This window comes from Mchenga conophoros, linkage group LG1 (genome assembly GCF_057382185.1).
Source record: "Mchenga conophoros isolate Kocher_MC1m ecotype Shallow Benthic linkage group LG1, M_conophoros_male_GT1.1, whole genome shotgun sequence".
Lineage (NCBI taxonomy): Eukaryota > Metazoa > Chordata > Actinopteri > Cichliformes > Cichlidae > Mchenga > Mchenga conophoros.
Genome location: NC_140526.1, coordinates 8231682 through 8248468, shown reverse-complemented (window position 1 = coordinate 8248468; position 16787 = coordinate 8231682). Strand labels below are relative to the sequence as shown.

Sequence of the window (16787 nt, the reverse complement as noted above, 5' to 3'; positions counted from 1 at the left end):
AACTGCTTCACGTGAGTAGTGTGGGCTTGTGGGCCTCGGCAGCAGTAAAGCTAGCTGCTGCTAGTGACAGGGTGAGCTTGTGGGCCCCTGGAAGTGCCTCCTCGTGGTGTGGAGTTTTTGTTTGGTTGTTGTGTCCTGTGTTGTTGCAACCTTTTTCCTTTTTCCAAGTGTTATCGGTAAAACGGCGTTGCCGGCTCTTTATGTTAAGATTATCTATAATAAAGACTTTTATTTACTAAGAACACCTGTCTGTTCTCCTTTCATTCTGTTCTGGACTCATTTGTTACTGGTCCCCTTACTCGTATGCCTAGACTCCTTCGGGGGGGACGTAACAACATAAATCATGACAAAATCGTTATGCATGTTCAGCCTGCAGGGGCCGCATTTATAAAACGGACTGACCTTGATTTAAATAGAAAACTCCTTCATTATTTATATATAAAACCTTTTGCAAAGTCTAGACTTATGTAAGTGATTTTCTTGCTTATGTATTGCAATTTCCGACACATATCCAAGCCTGTGAAAAGGCTGCTTGCTGAACGCAGCAGTGACACACTCCCAAGTTACATGTTTAGCTTTGTTTGTTAACTCAATGTTTAGTAGACTTTATCTTCTCTATTAGTGGCCATCGTCTGTCTTCACAAAAGGTTTAGTCTTGATTTTTTGAACACTTAGCTTCTTTAATGAATTAAAAATAACTAAATTATTTTTGTGATCTTAAAATTAAGTTCATGGATAAACACAAATGCATTTTGTTTTAAATGGCAACCCCAGATGGAAAACGTGATCGACAAAGTTTAGTGCTGTTTGCAAAAATGTCACAATTGTTAAAAACTCATCCAAGCACAGTTGTGTATAATCCATCAGCCTTGAGTCTGGTTGAATTTAGGTCACACAGCATGTAACAGCCAAGTAGGGAGGGGCTCATTAGCTGCAGTAAGACCTCCATCACAGGTGAGACATCTCTGCAAGAAATGACAAATCTCCTCCGGTGTGACCTGTGCATGAGTGTGCGTGCATGTCGTTTAGTGTAAAGTGCAAAGAGGGATTAGTCACAGCCCAGTTTACACCTCAACAAGAGTGTACTAATTACTACAGGCATGACCAGCCCAGTGATTTTCTTTAACAGAAATATAGGAGGTAATTCTTATATCTATATGTGAAGGAGACACAAATAAATTACCATCAGTAACCAAGAGAGAAGGATAGATGGAAAAAAAGAGAGAAAAGAGAGAAGAGAAAGGCAGTGCAAGCAAGAGAGATGTAGGGTCAGGTACAGAGGACATTCGTTTAGAGGCAGAGGTAATTTAAATCTCTGCATTGATTGTTGTCCTGTTATTACAGCAGTGAGCTGTGTGCTGTGGCAAGAGTTACTCAGGGGGAAAGTAGATGTGAGGAAAGAGAGAAGAGGAAAATAGGCTATCTGTTCTTTTGACAGGCCCATTACTGTAGGCTGCTCTCTCATGCATAGAACTGCCTGCTTAAGATACAGACATATTTCCTATATGGAGGACCAGAATTAAATAACAAAATGTGATTTCACTATAAATAAAATTGAATGTGCCACGAATAACATAGTAAGATGTGACAGAACATGGTATTTTATAGTTTGCTTTGTAAATGTTTATCTGATGTTTGTCTTTAATGAGATAAATATGGTAAATGTAAAACCATTAAAAAATAATATTCACAAATAAATTCATAATTCATAAATATAAAGGGAGATAAATTAAAATGGGAGCGAAATTAAAGCACAGAAGGATTAATATAAAGCTAAATAAATACATTAGCAAAAATAAAAGTAATATTTATTTATAATATTTGACCTGAAACATTTAAGTGTGACACATACAAAAAATACGAAATCAGGACAGGGGCAAGCACTTTTTCACACTTTTTCAGCAAATGACTAAATGTTTAGATATATTTACTGGATATTAACTGTACATATTTACTGAGAATTTCTTTCTTCCTCCTTTGTTTGTTATTATAGCATTTCTGGCTGCCTGTATTTTTACTTAAAACTCTTTTACGCATAATCCATGAGCCTTGTGTCTCTACATGCATCCACGAACCAGCAGATTTTGTGGTTATTAAAGGCAGAAAAGTAGTCTTCAAATATTATTATGAAGGTTGGAAAAACATACAAATTCAGTCAGTTTCAGTATGTTATTAATTTTAACTTCTGTGGGACTCAAACCACTGACCTCTGACTGGTAGTAGCCTTCACTGAACTTCATTTTCTTCACACGCTCTAATGCATGTTTCACAGAGTTTGTGCAAAAAAACCTTTCCATAGTTCTAGCACACTTTTTAAAAATAGTGAGGACTCTCTGCAAACATGGAGACTTTTTCAGAGACGATAGTGTTCATACACTTTAAAAAATTGTGGAAAAAACTCACAACTAACATAACCATTGGTGTTAAACAGTAAGAGGTCTTATTTCTATCTATAAGCAAAGTGTTTCATTCATGCAGTCAAGCTAACATGCTAACTGTGTCCATTTAAAACTAAAGCCACACACACAATGTTTTGCTGTTGTAATGTTTAGCTCTTTAATTTCAGCTCTACTCAGTTTACACTTTTTTTTAAGTGAATCTTAATAAATTGTCACATGGACTGTTTCATTCACTGTATTCTTCATTCTAAACGGGTTTTGCAAAGCTAGTGCTTAGAGCTTCCAGTTAAGCTAGCTAGTTGAGCCACACATGATGGTTACTGGGTGTCTGCACAACTGGCACAACAACATGTATTACATCATGCATAAAATCTCCAGTTACACTTATAACTAGGTTATGTTTGAGTTTGAAAACAGCTGGAGTTACTACGCTCTGACAGTCCGCATGTGTTAATTAATACTTCAGAGTGATGTACATGTGTGTAGTTTGCGGACAAACAGTGAAGGGATTTATAATCCCTACTTTGAGGGTAAACATCCATGATTTCCATTAATCTAAGTGGCTTTCAAAAGTAATGGTAATCCACCCAGAGTTATGTACCAAGTATTAAGAAATAAAAATACTATACTATACTACTTTTTTCCCTCTAAATTTGACTTTGTTGTGAAGTGCGTTCAGCTGTTTTGCTCACTGAAAATCTTAAAATGAAGAATCTCCACAGAAAATCATTATTTGTTTGACTTGCTCCCAAGTTACGTAGACAAAAACAGGCCGGAAAAGGCTCTTCTTGAGTCATAGAGTAAATCTCCCAAAAATGACTTTGGTAAGACACATTATCTGTCACTGACTGACCTCTGAACATTTAGACCTGACAATCAGGTGAACCGCAAACATGTTAGCTTGGTTTAACATAGCAAAGTAAAACATGTACTTAACATACAGCTAAGAAAGAATCCAAGTTTTAATTCATAAGGTGTAGGGCTGCAATGATTGTGAAATGTGGGCTAACATCAATGTGTAGTGTTAAACTGACTAACAGCTGATGCCTGTTTATGTTGTTATCAACCACTGCCTTTGACAAATCTCATGATATCTGAAGTGGATGGTGAACAACGAGGGGAATATCAGCCTGCATCAAAGCTCAGCTGATGAATTGGTGCATAAACATAAACATGTGACTGAGAAAAGGGCATGAAAGTGTAATACAGGGAGGCAAAGCAGAAGGCAAGCTCAGCAGCACATTCCAGTATACTCCGTTAATCAAATGTAACTTTTTCTTACAATTGTGGCTTCCGCCACTGATAAAAAAAAGTGTTGTGCTGCAGTCAGTTTTACAGTGATTCTGTTGTTTTGGTTTGTATTTTTAAAAAGTCGCATCCCTAAAAGCCAAACTTAATCAATGTTTAGTTCAGCCTGAAATGATGGAAAGAGAAAGCCAAGAAGAAGAAGCCAAGGTTGATCTAGAAGAAGTAAAAGTTGCAAAGGGTCTCCGAACCTGTGGGAACCCCTTCATTTCACTTTTCCCTGTGCAGGTCTGCTGTAAGACCATAAATGTCATTATTTTTCCTTAAACTTGGTCTGAGAATCTAGAGTGTTATACTGGATGTACTGATGACAACTCTCCGATTGTACACCGTGAAACTGCAGCAAGAGAGAATCAGGAGCAGAGCAGATAAAAGTGATCTCTCCCTGTCAACTTACCTCCCTGCTCATCCAACATGACGAGAGTCCTGATGCCAGCATCTTTACTCTAACAGACAGACAGAAGGAGAGGTAAGAAGACGACAGCAGAGAAGAGAAGTGAAAGGAAGAAGAGAAATAAAGTTGACAGATGAGTGAAGGTCAGCAGAGCAGAACAGAGCAAAGCTATCAAAGCAGCAGCAAAAGTGGGTCAAATTGCAATCTGAAATCACATTTTTGAAACTGATCCTGAGAGGCACAGGAGAAAACAGCAGGGACATTTTGACAGCTTCTTGCTTTACAAAACTGCTCCTATGTCTGTGTGCTAAATATAAAGATTAAAGCAGATGATCGGCTAGTCTGCTCCGTCCAAAGGTGACAAAAACGCACCTCTGAAAGAAAACCTGATATTTTTATCTTTTAAAATGGGATAAAAGATATTTAAGCAACTTTCAGATGGGTTCGGGGTACAGCTGTCTCCCCCAAAGGAGTAGTGCACCCCACTGAACTGCACAAAATAGGGCAGGGATAGCTCAGTAGGTAAAGTGGTCGCCCCGTGATTGGAAGGTCAAGGGTTTGAATCCACTGAACGGCTACCCTGAGGTACCCCTGAGCAGGTCCCTACACACTGCTCCCCAGGCGCTGGATTGGTGGCTGTACACTGCTTCAATGAGTGAATGGGTTAAATGCAGAGAGTAATTTCCCTACAGGGGATTAATAAAGTATACATTAAAATGTTTTGTGCTTTTTTTTAGTTGTAGCTCGAGAAATATGGTAAAGGGACTGATCGGACTTCCAAATGTCCAAAATACAAAACTAATTGTGTCTAACGTTGTGTAAAAAGCAGGAATCATGAAGGAACCAAAGACTGCTACAAACATCCTACTGTCAGGCACCACAGGACGCCCCCAGAGGTCCCACAACAATGTGTGAACAGGCCAGGAAGCAAAACAAAACCCATTACAATTTTTTGGCTGTTTGCTGTGCTGATATGTCTGTACAAAGTATCCATCTTTTGTGTATTTAGTTACATATGTTAAAAAGTTTACACATTTAGAATAAATCAGTCACAAATCAGTCGTATCACTGAAATTGATCCACATCTATATCAATGCTGAAAAAGACTGGGTCTGCATGGGTCTGTATGAGTAAAGTTAAACTGGATGAGGAAATTTTTCTCAGTATAAATAACATTAAAAGACAAAAAACATGAGTTTTGATGAAAGAAATTGATAATTCTTAGCATCGCATTCAGCTGTGCCAAAGTTTGCAGATACACTTGCATAAACCCTATGGGAGGGCGGCTTGTTTCCCCAAGAGGGCTCATGGGAAATCATGCGAGGGCAGCCATGGCCTCAGAACTACAGGACAGGATATCTGACCTCGCCAATTGGCAGAGTCTCACGCGGTGACATCACTTCTTTCTGCATGGCTAGTTAAGGACACATGCTCACAGAGTATCAGGACTTTTTCACACTTCACTGTGAGTCATAAAGTCACAGGATACTGTCCCCCCACCCACCCAAAAAATTTCTACCCAATGAACAGATAAGGCGCTTTCTTTCTTTGCACTTTGTTTTGATGTTAACCATTTGTAAATATGTGAAGCAGACCTCTTTTGATATATTTCTAAGCATATAAAGTCAACTCGTGAAGTAGGAAGAATAAAAATAATGTGATATCTTAAAGGTGAACTTATTTTAAGCTTCTTAGAGGCTCAGTGCTGCATTTGTATCAGTTACAGTCCTTTGAAATAATAAAAAATATGCATATTTTGAAACTATTTAAAAGGCCATGTTCAGAGATGGGCTGGGGTACAAACACACGGGAAACACACAGCAACCTGCATGGCATTTTTTTCTAAATTAATTTGGTTACATTAGGCGCTAAAACTACTTGGCTAGAGTTGAGAAAAAAACATGATTTGCATAACCACACTTTACTTCCAGCTCACATGGCACATAAAGGTACCTCGATACTAGTCTGGTCTAATCTAGCCTAAATAATAAAGGTCATAATTAAAAAGCTTCATCAAACTAGCTATGGGATTGCTTTCTGCCCCTCACAATACCGCTGATGCATTTCACGTATTTACCTTGTGATTCAATAACGATACCACAATAACAGCTGAAAACATGGGTTGTTAGTTTGTGGGTTGAAGTGAGTGTACCTCATTGGTAAAACTATTAGTTATACGTCTATTTAGGCTTAGATTATAATTTACAATTCATATCACTTCACTAATAAAAACAGCTTGTATGAATACAAAATAGCATGTTCATCTTGTGTAGTTTACTCTCCGACTTAAGGCCTGACACCGCTCATCAAATCGGATCTCCATCCATCCATCCATCCATCTTCATCCGCTTTGTCCGAGGCCGGGTCGCGGGGGCAGCAGCCTAAGCAAAGAGGCCCAGACCTCCCTCTCCCCAGCCACCTCCTCCAGCTTATCCGGGGGAATACCAAGGCGTTCCCAGGCCAGCCGAGAGATATAATCTCTCCAGCGTGTCCTGGGTCTGCCCCGGGGCCTCCTCCCGGTGGGACATGCCTGGAACACCTCACCCAGGAGGCGCCCAGGGGGCATCCTTGTCAGATGCCCGAACCACCTCAGCTGGCTCCTTTCGATGTGGAGGAGCAGCTGCTCTACTCTGAGCCCCTCCCGGATGGCCGAACTTCTCACCCTATCTCTAAGGGAGAGGCCAGCCACCCTTCGGAGGAAGCTCATTTCTGCCGCTTGTATCCGCGATCTCGTTCTTTCGGTCACTACCCACAGCTCGTGGCCATAGGTGAGGGTAGGGACGTAGATCGACCGGTAAATTGAGAGCTTCGCTTTTACACTCAGCTCCCTCTTCACCACGACGGACCGGTGCAGTGTCCGCATTACTGCAGCTGCAGCCCCAATCCGTCTGTCGATCTCCGGCTCCCTTCTCCCATCACTCGCGAACAAGACCCCGAGATACTTGAACTCCTCCACTTGGGGCAGGAACTCATCCCCGACCCAGAGTGGGCACTCCACCCTTTTCCGGCTGAGAACCATGGCCTCAGATTAAGAGGTGCTGATCCTCATTCCCGCTGCTTCACACTCGGCTGCGAACCGTTCCAGTGCGAGCTGGAGGCCCTCACCCGATGAAGCCAACAGAACCACATCATCTGCAAAAATCAGAGATGAGATTCTGAGGCCACCAAAGCGAAAGCCTTCCGCCACTTGGCTGCGCCTAGAAATCCTGTCCATAAAAATTATGAACAGAACCGGAGACAAAGGGCAGCCCTGGCGAAGCCCATCACCCACCAGGAATGAGTCCGACTTATTGCCGGCAATGCGAACCAAGCTCTTGCAACGGTTGTATAGGGATCGAATGGCCCGTAGCAATGGGCCAGACACCCCATATTCCCGCAACACCTCCCACAGGACACCCCGAGGGACACGGTCGAATGCCTTCTCCAAGTCCACAAAACACATGTAGACTGGTTGGGCAAACTCCCATGCACCCTCAAGTATCCTGGAGAGGATAAAGAGCTGGTCCAGTGTTCCGCGACCAGGACGAAAACCGCATTGTTCCTCCTGTATCCGAGGTTCGACTAACGGACGAACTCTCCTTTCCAGCACCCTGGCATAGACTTTCCCAGGGAGGCTGAGGAGTGTGATCCCCCTGTAGTTGGAACACACCCTCCGGTCCCCTTTCTTAAAGATGGGGACCACCACCCCGGTCTGCCAGTCCACAGGTACTGCCCCTGATCTCCACGCAACATTGCAGAGGCGTGTCAACCAGGACAGCCCTACAACGTCCAGAGCCTTCAGGAACTCGGGGCGGACCTCATCAACACCAGGGGCTCTGCCACCAAGGAGTTGTTTAACTGCCTCAGTGACCTCGCCCCCGGAAATTGGCGGGTCATTCCCCTCATCCCCAGACTCTGCTTCCTCCTCGGAAGACGTGTCAGTGGGATTAAGGAGGTCCTCGAAGTATTCCTTCCACCGCCTGACAATTTTCTCAGTCGACGTCAGCAGCGCTCCGCCAGCACTATTCACAGTGCAGGTAGAGCACCGCTTTCCCCTCCTGAGACGTCTGACGGTTTGCCAGAATCTCTTCGAGGCAGTCCGAAAGTCTTTTTCCATGGCCTCTCCGAACTCCTCCCACACCCGAGTTTTTGCTTCAGCCACTGCCCGAGCCGCATTCCGCTTGGCCTGTCGATACCTGTCGGCTGCCTCCGGAGTCCCACAGGCTAACCAAGCCCGATAGTTCTCCTTCTTCAGCCTGGTGGCTCCCTTCACCTCTGGTGTCCACCATTTGGTTCGGGGATTACCACCACGGCAGGCACCAACCACCTTGCGGCCGCAGCTCAATGCAGCAGCTTCGGCAATGGAGACGCTGAACATGGTCCATTCGGACTCAATGTCCCCAGTCTCCCTCGGAATGCTGTTGAAGCTCTGCCGGAGGTGTGCGTTGAAGATCTCGCGGACTGGGGCCTCTGCTAGACGTTCCCAGCACACCCTCACTACGCGTTTAGGTGCACCAGGTCTGTCCAGCGGATCTCTTGTGTTATTATCTGCTTCACAGAGACACTGAAATCCAATTTTATGTCCTTCACAGATTTCTTTATATCCATCTGTTTATCGTTCACATTTCCCCTCGTCTGATCTACTCGTGTTCATCTCCGTCTTTCATTCTTTTACTTCATTTCCACCGCTCTCATCTGCTTTGTTCACGTATCACAAACCAAGGAGCAGTTTTTCATTTCTCTTCCTACAGGCCTGACATGACGATAACATCTTTCATAAAGACTTTAATAATCTGCGGGTCCTCGTTTATGAAACCTTTTCAAGTTGCTGCATGAGTTTATTCTTCTCTCTACATCGCTCCGCTGCTGCTACAGGATTGTTATTATTGTTATTTAGATGATACATTTACCACTTCGCTGTTAATCAGTGAATTTCAAAATCAAAGAAAAGTAAAACCTTAAGAGTTTTGCAGAAAACAAACAGCCTGTTCAGCTTTTTTTAAACCATAAAGTCTAATAGTTTTCAGTTATTTAAAGAGCATTTGCAGATGATTTCCACATCACCTACCAGCGTCATGTTATATCACACTACATGACGTAATGTTTTCCTGCCAGTGACTACCAGGCACAGTCAAATCTTCTACAATGTCCGACATGAGTTGTTCAATACACATTAGAGGTTTCTTACTACACTCTGCTATGACATTGTGTAATGTGATGTGTTTGCACCAAGATAATGGTACAGGTCTGGGTTTATTTCTGTCCTTCACATTAGCAGTGGCCTATTTAAGCTACAAACCGCACTTCAGTCTGCCTGGCTGGCCCTTCTGAGCCAAGCTCTCCTTACACACTTTCACTCAGTTTGTGGGTTCGCATGGAGGGCCAGCCACATTAAGAGCTCTTTCCAACCAACTAGACTTAATTGAAGTGCCTTAAAAACCCTCCAAGTCTGCACTAATGCAGGTTTACTAACCACACTTTTACATCTGATATGGAGGAAACTGTGCACTTACAAGTATTAATTCAGTTTGGTTATTTACTGTCTCAGCGATAAAAAATAGCCTTCATCTAAAAGTGGAGTTTTGTTTTTGTGTTTCTAAATGCCAATATTAAAGAAAAAGGAAGACGAAAAATAATGACGCAGGATCATTTTGAAAATCATGTTAACACCTGAATTCAGAGTAGATGCTGAAAAGCCACATAATTATATAACAGCTGTGCAGAGGTTTGTCTTCTGCTTTTATACCTTTGCTCGTCTGTTTTCACCCTGTCTATGTCTTCTTCACCTGATCTACTGGCTGACTCTCTTTGTACAAACAGTCATTTTATTGTGTCTGTCTCGCTCATTTATCAGTCATTAAAACAAAACAGCGCTCATGTCGCTCATTGCTCCTGTCCAATTTGCACGAGACAACGACATATTACATCACCGACTGTAAGTGGCAGAAAATTAATGGCTCAGGAATAATAATGATGAATTGACTGGAAATTTTTACAACTGGAAATTAAACATCTGAGCATAAAAGGGGAACTTAGTCAGAAAAGCAGCCTAAGATTTTATTCTGGGATCTTGAAGATGGATGCAAGTTTATTTTAATTATATACTTTCCTGACTATTAGCTTCTGTCATTTTATATCTTCTCCGCTCCCTCAACAGACACTCGCCTGATTTACTCATCTATCCTGTTTTTGGTCTTTGGTTTGAATATGTCATGACTTTCAATACACATGTGGCTCATACTGAAGATAGAAATAAATTATCTGAGCTAAAACTACACATACGTCAGTGACTGTGACTAATCTGTAGGATGGTGCCAGAAAAAAGTGAATGTTCAGATTTATTATACAAGGTTGTTTTTTAATCTGTCAGTTTCTGTTGTTTTAATAATAAAGAAAATAATTATTTTAATAAGTAGGATTACTTCAATAAGTGGGATTATCCTTCAAAACGCATCATTTTTCAAATCATAGCTACCCTACAAATAACACTTAATCTTTACAGAAGAAGCACACACTGTAGAACCAAATTAATACAGTATCAGCATGCTAACCCTTCAGGGACACATATTTAATTTCTTTCGATGTGAATGAAAAGCTTGGTATGTAGAGTAGGTCTCCCAAAGGACTTCCATTTGTCACTCATGGCTTTCTCTCATTAGACATGGTCATTTTTCCAGGGGTTAGTGTGAAGCCATGTCTCCATTTCTGCAGCCAGTGTGAATACACCGATAACTAAAGGACATATGAACAGCTGTTTATTGCTTTCATCTTGGTAGCACTTAAAGCTAGAATATCCTGCTGACATGTAAGCTAAAAGTAAAAACAACAATATCTTGTTTTTTTTCCTGGCTCAATGGAATGACAAGTAATTTAGGCATCGTAGGTAATTCAAATGATACTGTACCATAAGAGAGAATATACACATATATACACACATATATATATACACACATATATATATACACACATATATACATATACACACACATATATATATATATATATATATATATATATATAAAAAACACCCAGCACGCCCCTGCGGGCGGTTTATCCTTCAAGCTCGGGTCCTCTACCAGAGGCCTGGGAGCTTGAGGGTCCTGCGCAGTATCTTAGCTGTTCCCAGGACTGCGCTCTTCTGGACAGAGATCTCCGATGTTTTTCCCGGGATCTGCTGGAGCCACTCGCCTAGCTTGGGAGTCACCGCACCTAGTGCTCCGATTACCACGGGGACCACCGTTACCTTCACCCTCCACATCCTCTCGAGCTCTTCTCTGAGCCCTTGGTATTTCTCCAGCTCCTCGTGTTCTCGTGTTCATCAGAGCCCCTATATATATATATATATATATATATATATATATATATATATATATATATATATATATATATATATATATATATATAGGCCAAGTGTAGATCTTTTGGGACTGACTAACCAAGTAAATCCATGTGAAAACTCAACCTTAGACATTAAGCAGAAGCACAGGCGAGGGGCATGTACAAGAACAAGAAGATCTCACAGTTCTGGTAAATCAGCTTCTCTCTCTCTCTCTCATGTCTTTTGTATCTGTTAATGTGATGTGTGTCATTGAATCACTGGACTCACCTCCTCCACAAGAGCCAGCATGCGCCGAGTACTCTCCAGAGACTGCAGGGAGAGTAAGAGAAAGATTAGCAAAGGATTAACTTAGAGTCCAAAGGAGAGCAAACACAGACACACGGTGTGGCACCTGTAACAAATTTCTCAACAACATCTCAGTGTGTTAACGTAGAAAATGTATTAAAAACATAAGGTGGAAAGGGAGAACGGAGGACCACTAATATGGTAAGACGAATGAGTGTCACTCAGTAATATAGTTACACCTAGATGTTCCTCTCCTCTTGTCTGATTCCATGATTCCTACTGTTATTTGCTTTGCCTCCTGTTGCTCTATCAATCTAACGTTCCACCCATTTCTCCTCTTTTCCTTTCCTCTATTCCCATCACTGGCCCTACATTATCTCCTCATGAATGTTTAATAATGCCATTTGAGCTGATCCATTATTCTGCAGCATGGAATTATCTGCTCTTCCTGAGCTCCTCTCATCTCATTAAAAAAGGGCAGAGTTCTTCCTTATCCAAAAAAAGCACTTTCTTGATGAAAGATTCTTAGAGCTCCAAATGCTGAAACAAGCTGAGGTCACTTTAGCAGCTGTATCTGTCAGCTTGCAGGCTTTGGAGATACATTTGTGTCCTTATGAGAACGGTCCATTTTCAAATGTCAAATTATAATTGGAATGTCACAGAAAAATCCGTTTTTACTGGAGATTTCAGTTTTTATGCTTGTTCCCTGTTTATGTGGTAACTTTGCCAGTGAGCTACATTATCATTAGTTAAAACTTGGCGCTGTTGCCTGAAGGAGTTCTCTGCATGTTTGTAGCTGATGTAAGTGATTAATTACAAAGTAAATTTTTAAACAATAGCTCATAAATAGCAGAATGATTTGGAATCGCAGTGTTTCACACAGAGCTGGATTGTTTTTACTTTGTATTTAAAGATGCAGAGGGCACAGGCTTGTTCTCGTAAATAAATTATTCACGATAAAATTTACAGTTATTGTAAATAATATTCATCATCCTGTGAATGGACTACAGATCCACCATCTTAGATACAGTTGGCAACAGTAGTCCTTATTCTGCTCTGCAGCCTCGATTAGCTTCAACGTAGCAGCACATGAAATACATTAGGTTCATAATTTATCGGACAAAGACGCAGGTTTTATGGTTTTTCCTGAAAACCACCACAGGTGAGTTTAAATCAAATAACCATGGTGTGATTTAAGTGCAGTCTTTGAGTCTGCACAACAAAAAGAAAAAGAACGACGTCTTTCAGTCTGCACTGTTTGATTTAAAATCCAACTGTGTCTTTGTTCTACAAATTATGGACCTAACTGCATAAAAGAGGCAGTGCTACTGTTGCCAGTTGTTGTCTGGATGGTGGAGTTGGAGTCTGACAGCTAACAGTTCAATCTATCTGGACCACAGAGAAACACTAGATAGAAAGGAACAGCGTCAGCCAATAATGGGCTAAATTGAATGGATCTTCATTTCACACTGACAGAAAAATAGAGAATAGATTGTAATAAATATTCAGGCAGCTGTCAATATTGCAGGAAAGCAGCAATTTATATCTATGAGAAATATTACAGTGTAACTGTCACATATTGTAAATTAAAGATAAAAAATATACTCTATTATACTACTACTATATATTTTCAGCCTTATAGGAAATATTTTTTCTGTAAATCCCATCTCTTTAAAGTGGATTTATTCTGCTCATTTTCACTTATATAGTTTTATTCTTTTAGAGTAGCTTTGGATTTGATTCTCAGTTGCATCTAATCCTCAGTTTTAGCTCCAGTCTCTTCAAAGCCAGGCTCCAGCTTTCTTCTGATTGGCTATCCTGTGTTTATAAATGGTTTAAACAGCAGGTGGGTGGGGCTTATGCGTCCAGAGGAGAGGAGAACACCTAGTATATACATATTTAGGATATCATTTTTCACTGGCATGATACAGAGCCACAAATATGAAAAAAACTGTCTGATCATGAGCTTTTAGAGGAGTCTTAAGAAACAACAATGTGTAGAACAGAAATGAAAAACACTTTAACAACAACAACAAAAACCTCTAAAAAACATGTTTCTCTTACTGTACCTCATCAGCTATCTGGTCTGCACGTGTCTGCAGATCGGCCAGCTCATTGCGCATGTCCGATTCGTCTGCCATGACGACTGTTGTACTTTGACGTCAAAGAAGAAAAACTAGAAAAATAGAGAGAAGAAGAAGGGGAGAAGCAGGGTTAGTGCACCAACAACACAACAAAATCTATTGCACAAAAGATGCTTTGAACAGCAGACAAATCACAGGGAAGAATCTGATTTCTGAAAGTAAGTTGTTGTTCAAATTAAAAAGCAAAACAAAACAAAGAGACACATGATGCTGTCATTAGTGGGAGTGTTTTTGCTTCAGGACTCAGCCCAAGTTTGAGTGACCTCTGAGTTGGAAGGATTATCTACAGTGGGGCAAAAAAGTATTTAGTCAGCCACCGATTGTGCAAGTTCCCCCACCTAAAATGATGACAGAGGTCAGTAATTTGCACCAGAGGTACACTTCAACTGTGAGAGACAGAATGTGAAAAAAAAATCCATGAATCCACATGGTAGGATTTGTAAAGAATTTATTCGTAAATCAGGGTGGAAAATAAGTATTTGGTCAATAACAAAAGTACAACTCAATACTTTGTAACATAACCTTTGTTGGCAATAACAGAGGTCAAACGTTTACTATAGGTCTTTACCAGGTTTGCACACACAGTAGCTGGTATTTTGGCCCATTCCTCCATGCAGATCTTCTCGAGAGCAGTGATGTTTTGGGGCTGTCGCCGAGCAACACGGACTTTCAACTCCCGCCACAGATTTTCTATGGGGTTGAGGTCTGGAGACTGGCTAGGCCACTCCAGGACTTTCAAATGCTTCTTACGGAGCCACTCCTTTGTTGCCCGGGCGGTGTGTTTTGGATCATTGTCATGTTGGAAGACCCAGCCTCGTTTCATCTTCAAAGTTCTCACTGATGGAAGGAGGTTTTGGCTCAAAATCTCATGATACATGGCCCCATTCATTCTGTCCTTAACACGGATCAGTCGTCCTGTCCCCTTGGCAGAAAAACAGCCCCATAGCATGATGTTTCCACCCCCATGCTTCACAGTAGGTATGGTGTTCTTGGGATGCAACTCAGTATTCTTCTTCCTCCAAACACGACGAGTTGAGTTCATACCAAAAAGTTCTACTTTGGTTTCATCTGACCACATGACATTCTCCCAATCCTCTGCTGTATCATCCAGATCGAGGGAGATTATCAGTGGTCTTGTATGTCTTCCATTTCCTGATGATTGCTCCCACAGTTGATTTTTTTCACACCAAGCTGCTTGCCTATTGTAGATTCACTCTTCCCAGTCTGGTGCAGGTCTACAATACTTTTCCTGGTGTCCTTCGAAAGCTCTTTGGTCTTGGCCATGGCGGAGTTTGGAGTCTGACTGTTTGAGGCTGTGGACAGGTGTCTTTTATACAGACGATGAGTTCAAACAGGTGCCATTCATACAGGTAACGAGTGGGGGACAGAAAAGCTTCTTACAGAAGACGTTACAGGTCTGTGAGAGCCAGAGATTTTCCTTGTTTGAGGTGACCAAATACTTATTTTCCACCCTAATTTACGAATAAATTCTTTACAAATCCTACCATGTGAATTCATGGATTTTTTTTTCACATTCTGTCTCTCACAGTTGAAGTGTACCTCTGGTGCAAATTACTGACCTCTGTCATCATTTTAAGTGGGGGAACTTGCACAATCGGTGGCTGACTAAATACTTTTTTCCCCCACTGTAACATAGGATTTAACGTTTGAGTAAAAGTATGACTGCAAACTAAAATCCAGCAACATGTTACAAGACATTTACCACAACTACCTTCAACCTGCTGAATACAATTCTTACTGCCAATCAAACACAATAAAAATTACTTAGCACTTAGCTCTCTATCCAAAAAGCAGTTCTGGAGAACCATCCTGGCAGTGCAAAGGCAGGGAAGCACAGACTTAAATTCATTTGATCCAATTCAAATTAAAGCAAGATATCCCATTTACATTTAGTGTTACCATGCAACCTATAAACACACAACCCATCTGCACTGAGAAAACAGCTGAATTCACGATTTAAATATACCGAGATGACGCACGTGGAGGTGTACATGTTAGAACTGAGTGTGAATCTCAGTCACACACACACAGACTGACCACGCTTTGTAAAAAAAAAAAAGTGTCTCACAAGCTGAAAGGTCACCTAATTCTGCTACTGTCTCCAAACTAAAGTAAGCCAGACAAAGGCACAGGTGTTAGCAGTAATCTTTAATCTCTGCATTGAAAAAAAGAATACAGCCAGCAGCACTGCTTCCCTTGTCCTCGGATGTACCTAGATCCGATCAAACTATGTGCACAATCAAGATGAGTGGAAACTTTTTAATTCCAGAGGTCCAAGGATTATATTTCAGTGTCCACATAGGAATCATGAGAGAACGGAACCTCGGTCTCTCTCTGATACAGGTGCTTTTTACTGACTTTCAGAATTCTGAAGTTAAAGCTTGGCAAAATTAACATTTACCACCTGCACTATAATCCAATTTTAGGGGCAGAAAACAACATATGTGAACTGCTATAACCAGAAAAGTATCATGGAAACACTGCTGTGACGGATGCCGTGAGTTCAAGCCACTACCCTGCTAACCCTGATCTTCTTCCTCTGGAACCAGTGATCATTTAAGATGAACGAGGGAGGAGTGCCATGATGATTCTAGTTAGAAGAAAGAGTCAGGACAGGAGACAGGGGTCTATTTTTTTTGCTCTGATGCACTGCCAGGCAGTTTTTCATACAGCCACACACAGTAGAGCCGGAGGTATGGTTCATGAAAAATATATGTGGCTGTTACTCCGCAGTCTGACAGAGTAAGTCTGCTGCTGGTTGGGACGGCACTGATGAGAGGCTGAGGAGACAAAAGAAACCAGCTCAGATGCTTTTGTTTCCTTCACTCAATTATGCCTGCAATGAGGCAAAGAATCAGGTCTGAGCAGATCTCATTTATAAGTGTAATGAATTTTTGTTTCTACTGCACAAATCACATTGA

The 16787-nt window shown here is 41.3% G+C and overlaps 1 protein-coding gene across 2 annotated transcripts in view; it reads right to left on the bottom strand.

Annotated features, from left to right (window-relative positions):
* LOC146582857 (synaptosomal-associated protein 25-A-like) overlaps positions 1–16787 on the bottom strand; it is a 41813-nt gene that overhangs the window by 8365 nt on the left and 16661 nt on the right. For both annotated transcript variants that reach the window (XM_085245801.1, XM_085245740.1), the window contains exons 2-4: positions 13771–13877; positions 11684–11725; positions 4102–4150 (exon numbers count right to left, since the gene is read on the bottom strand). In XM_085245801.1, coding sequence (XP_085101927.1) covers positions 4102–4150; positions 11684–11725; positions 13771–13842 — 163 coding nt within the window. In that variant the 5' untranslated portion in view covers positions 13843–13877. The remainder of the gene's footprint in view (positions 1–4101; positions 4151–11683; positions 11726–13770; positions 13878–16787) is intronic.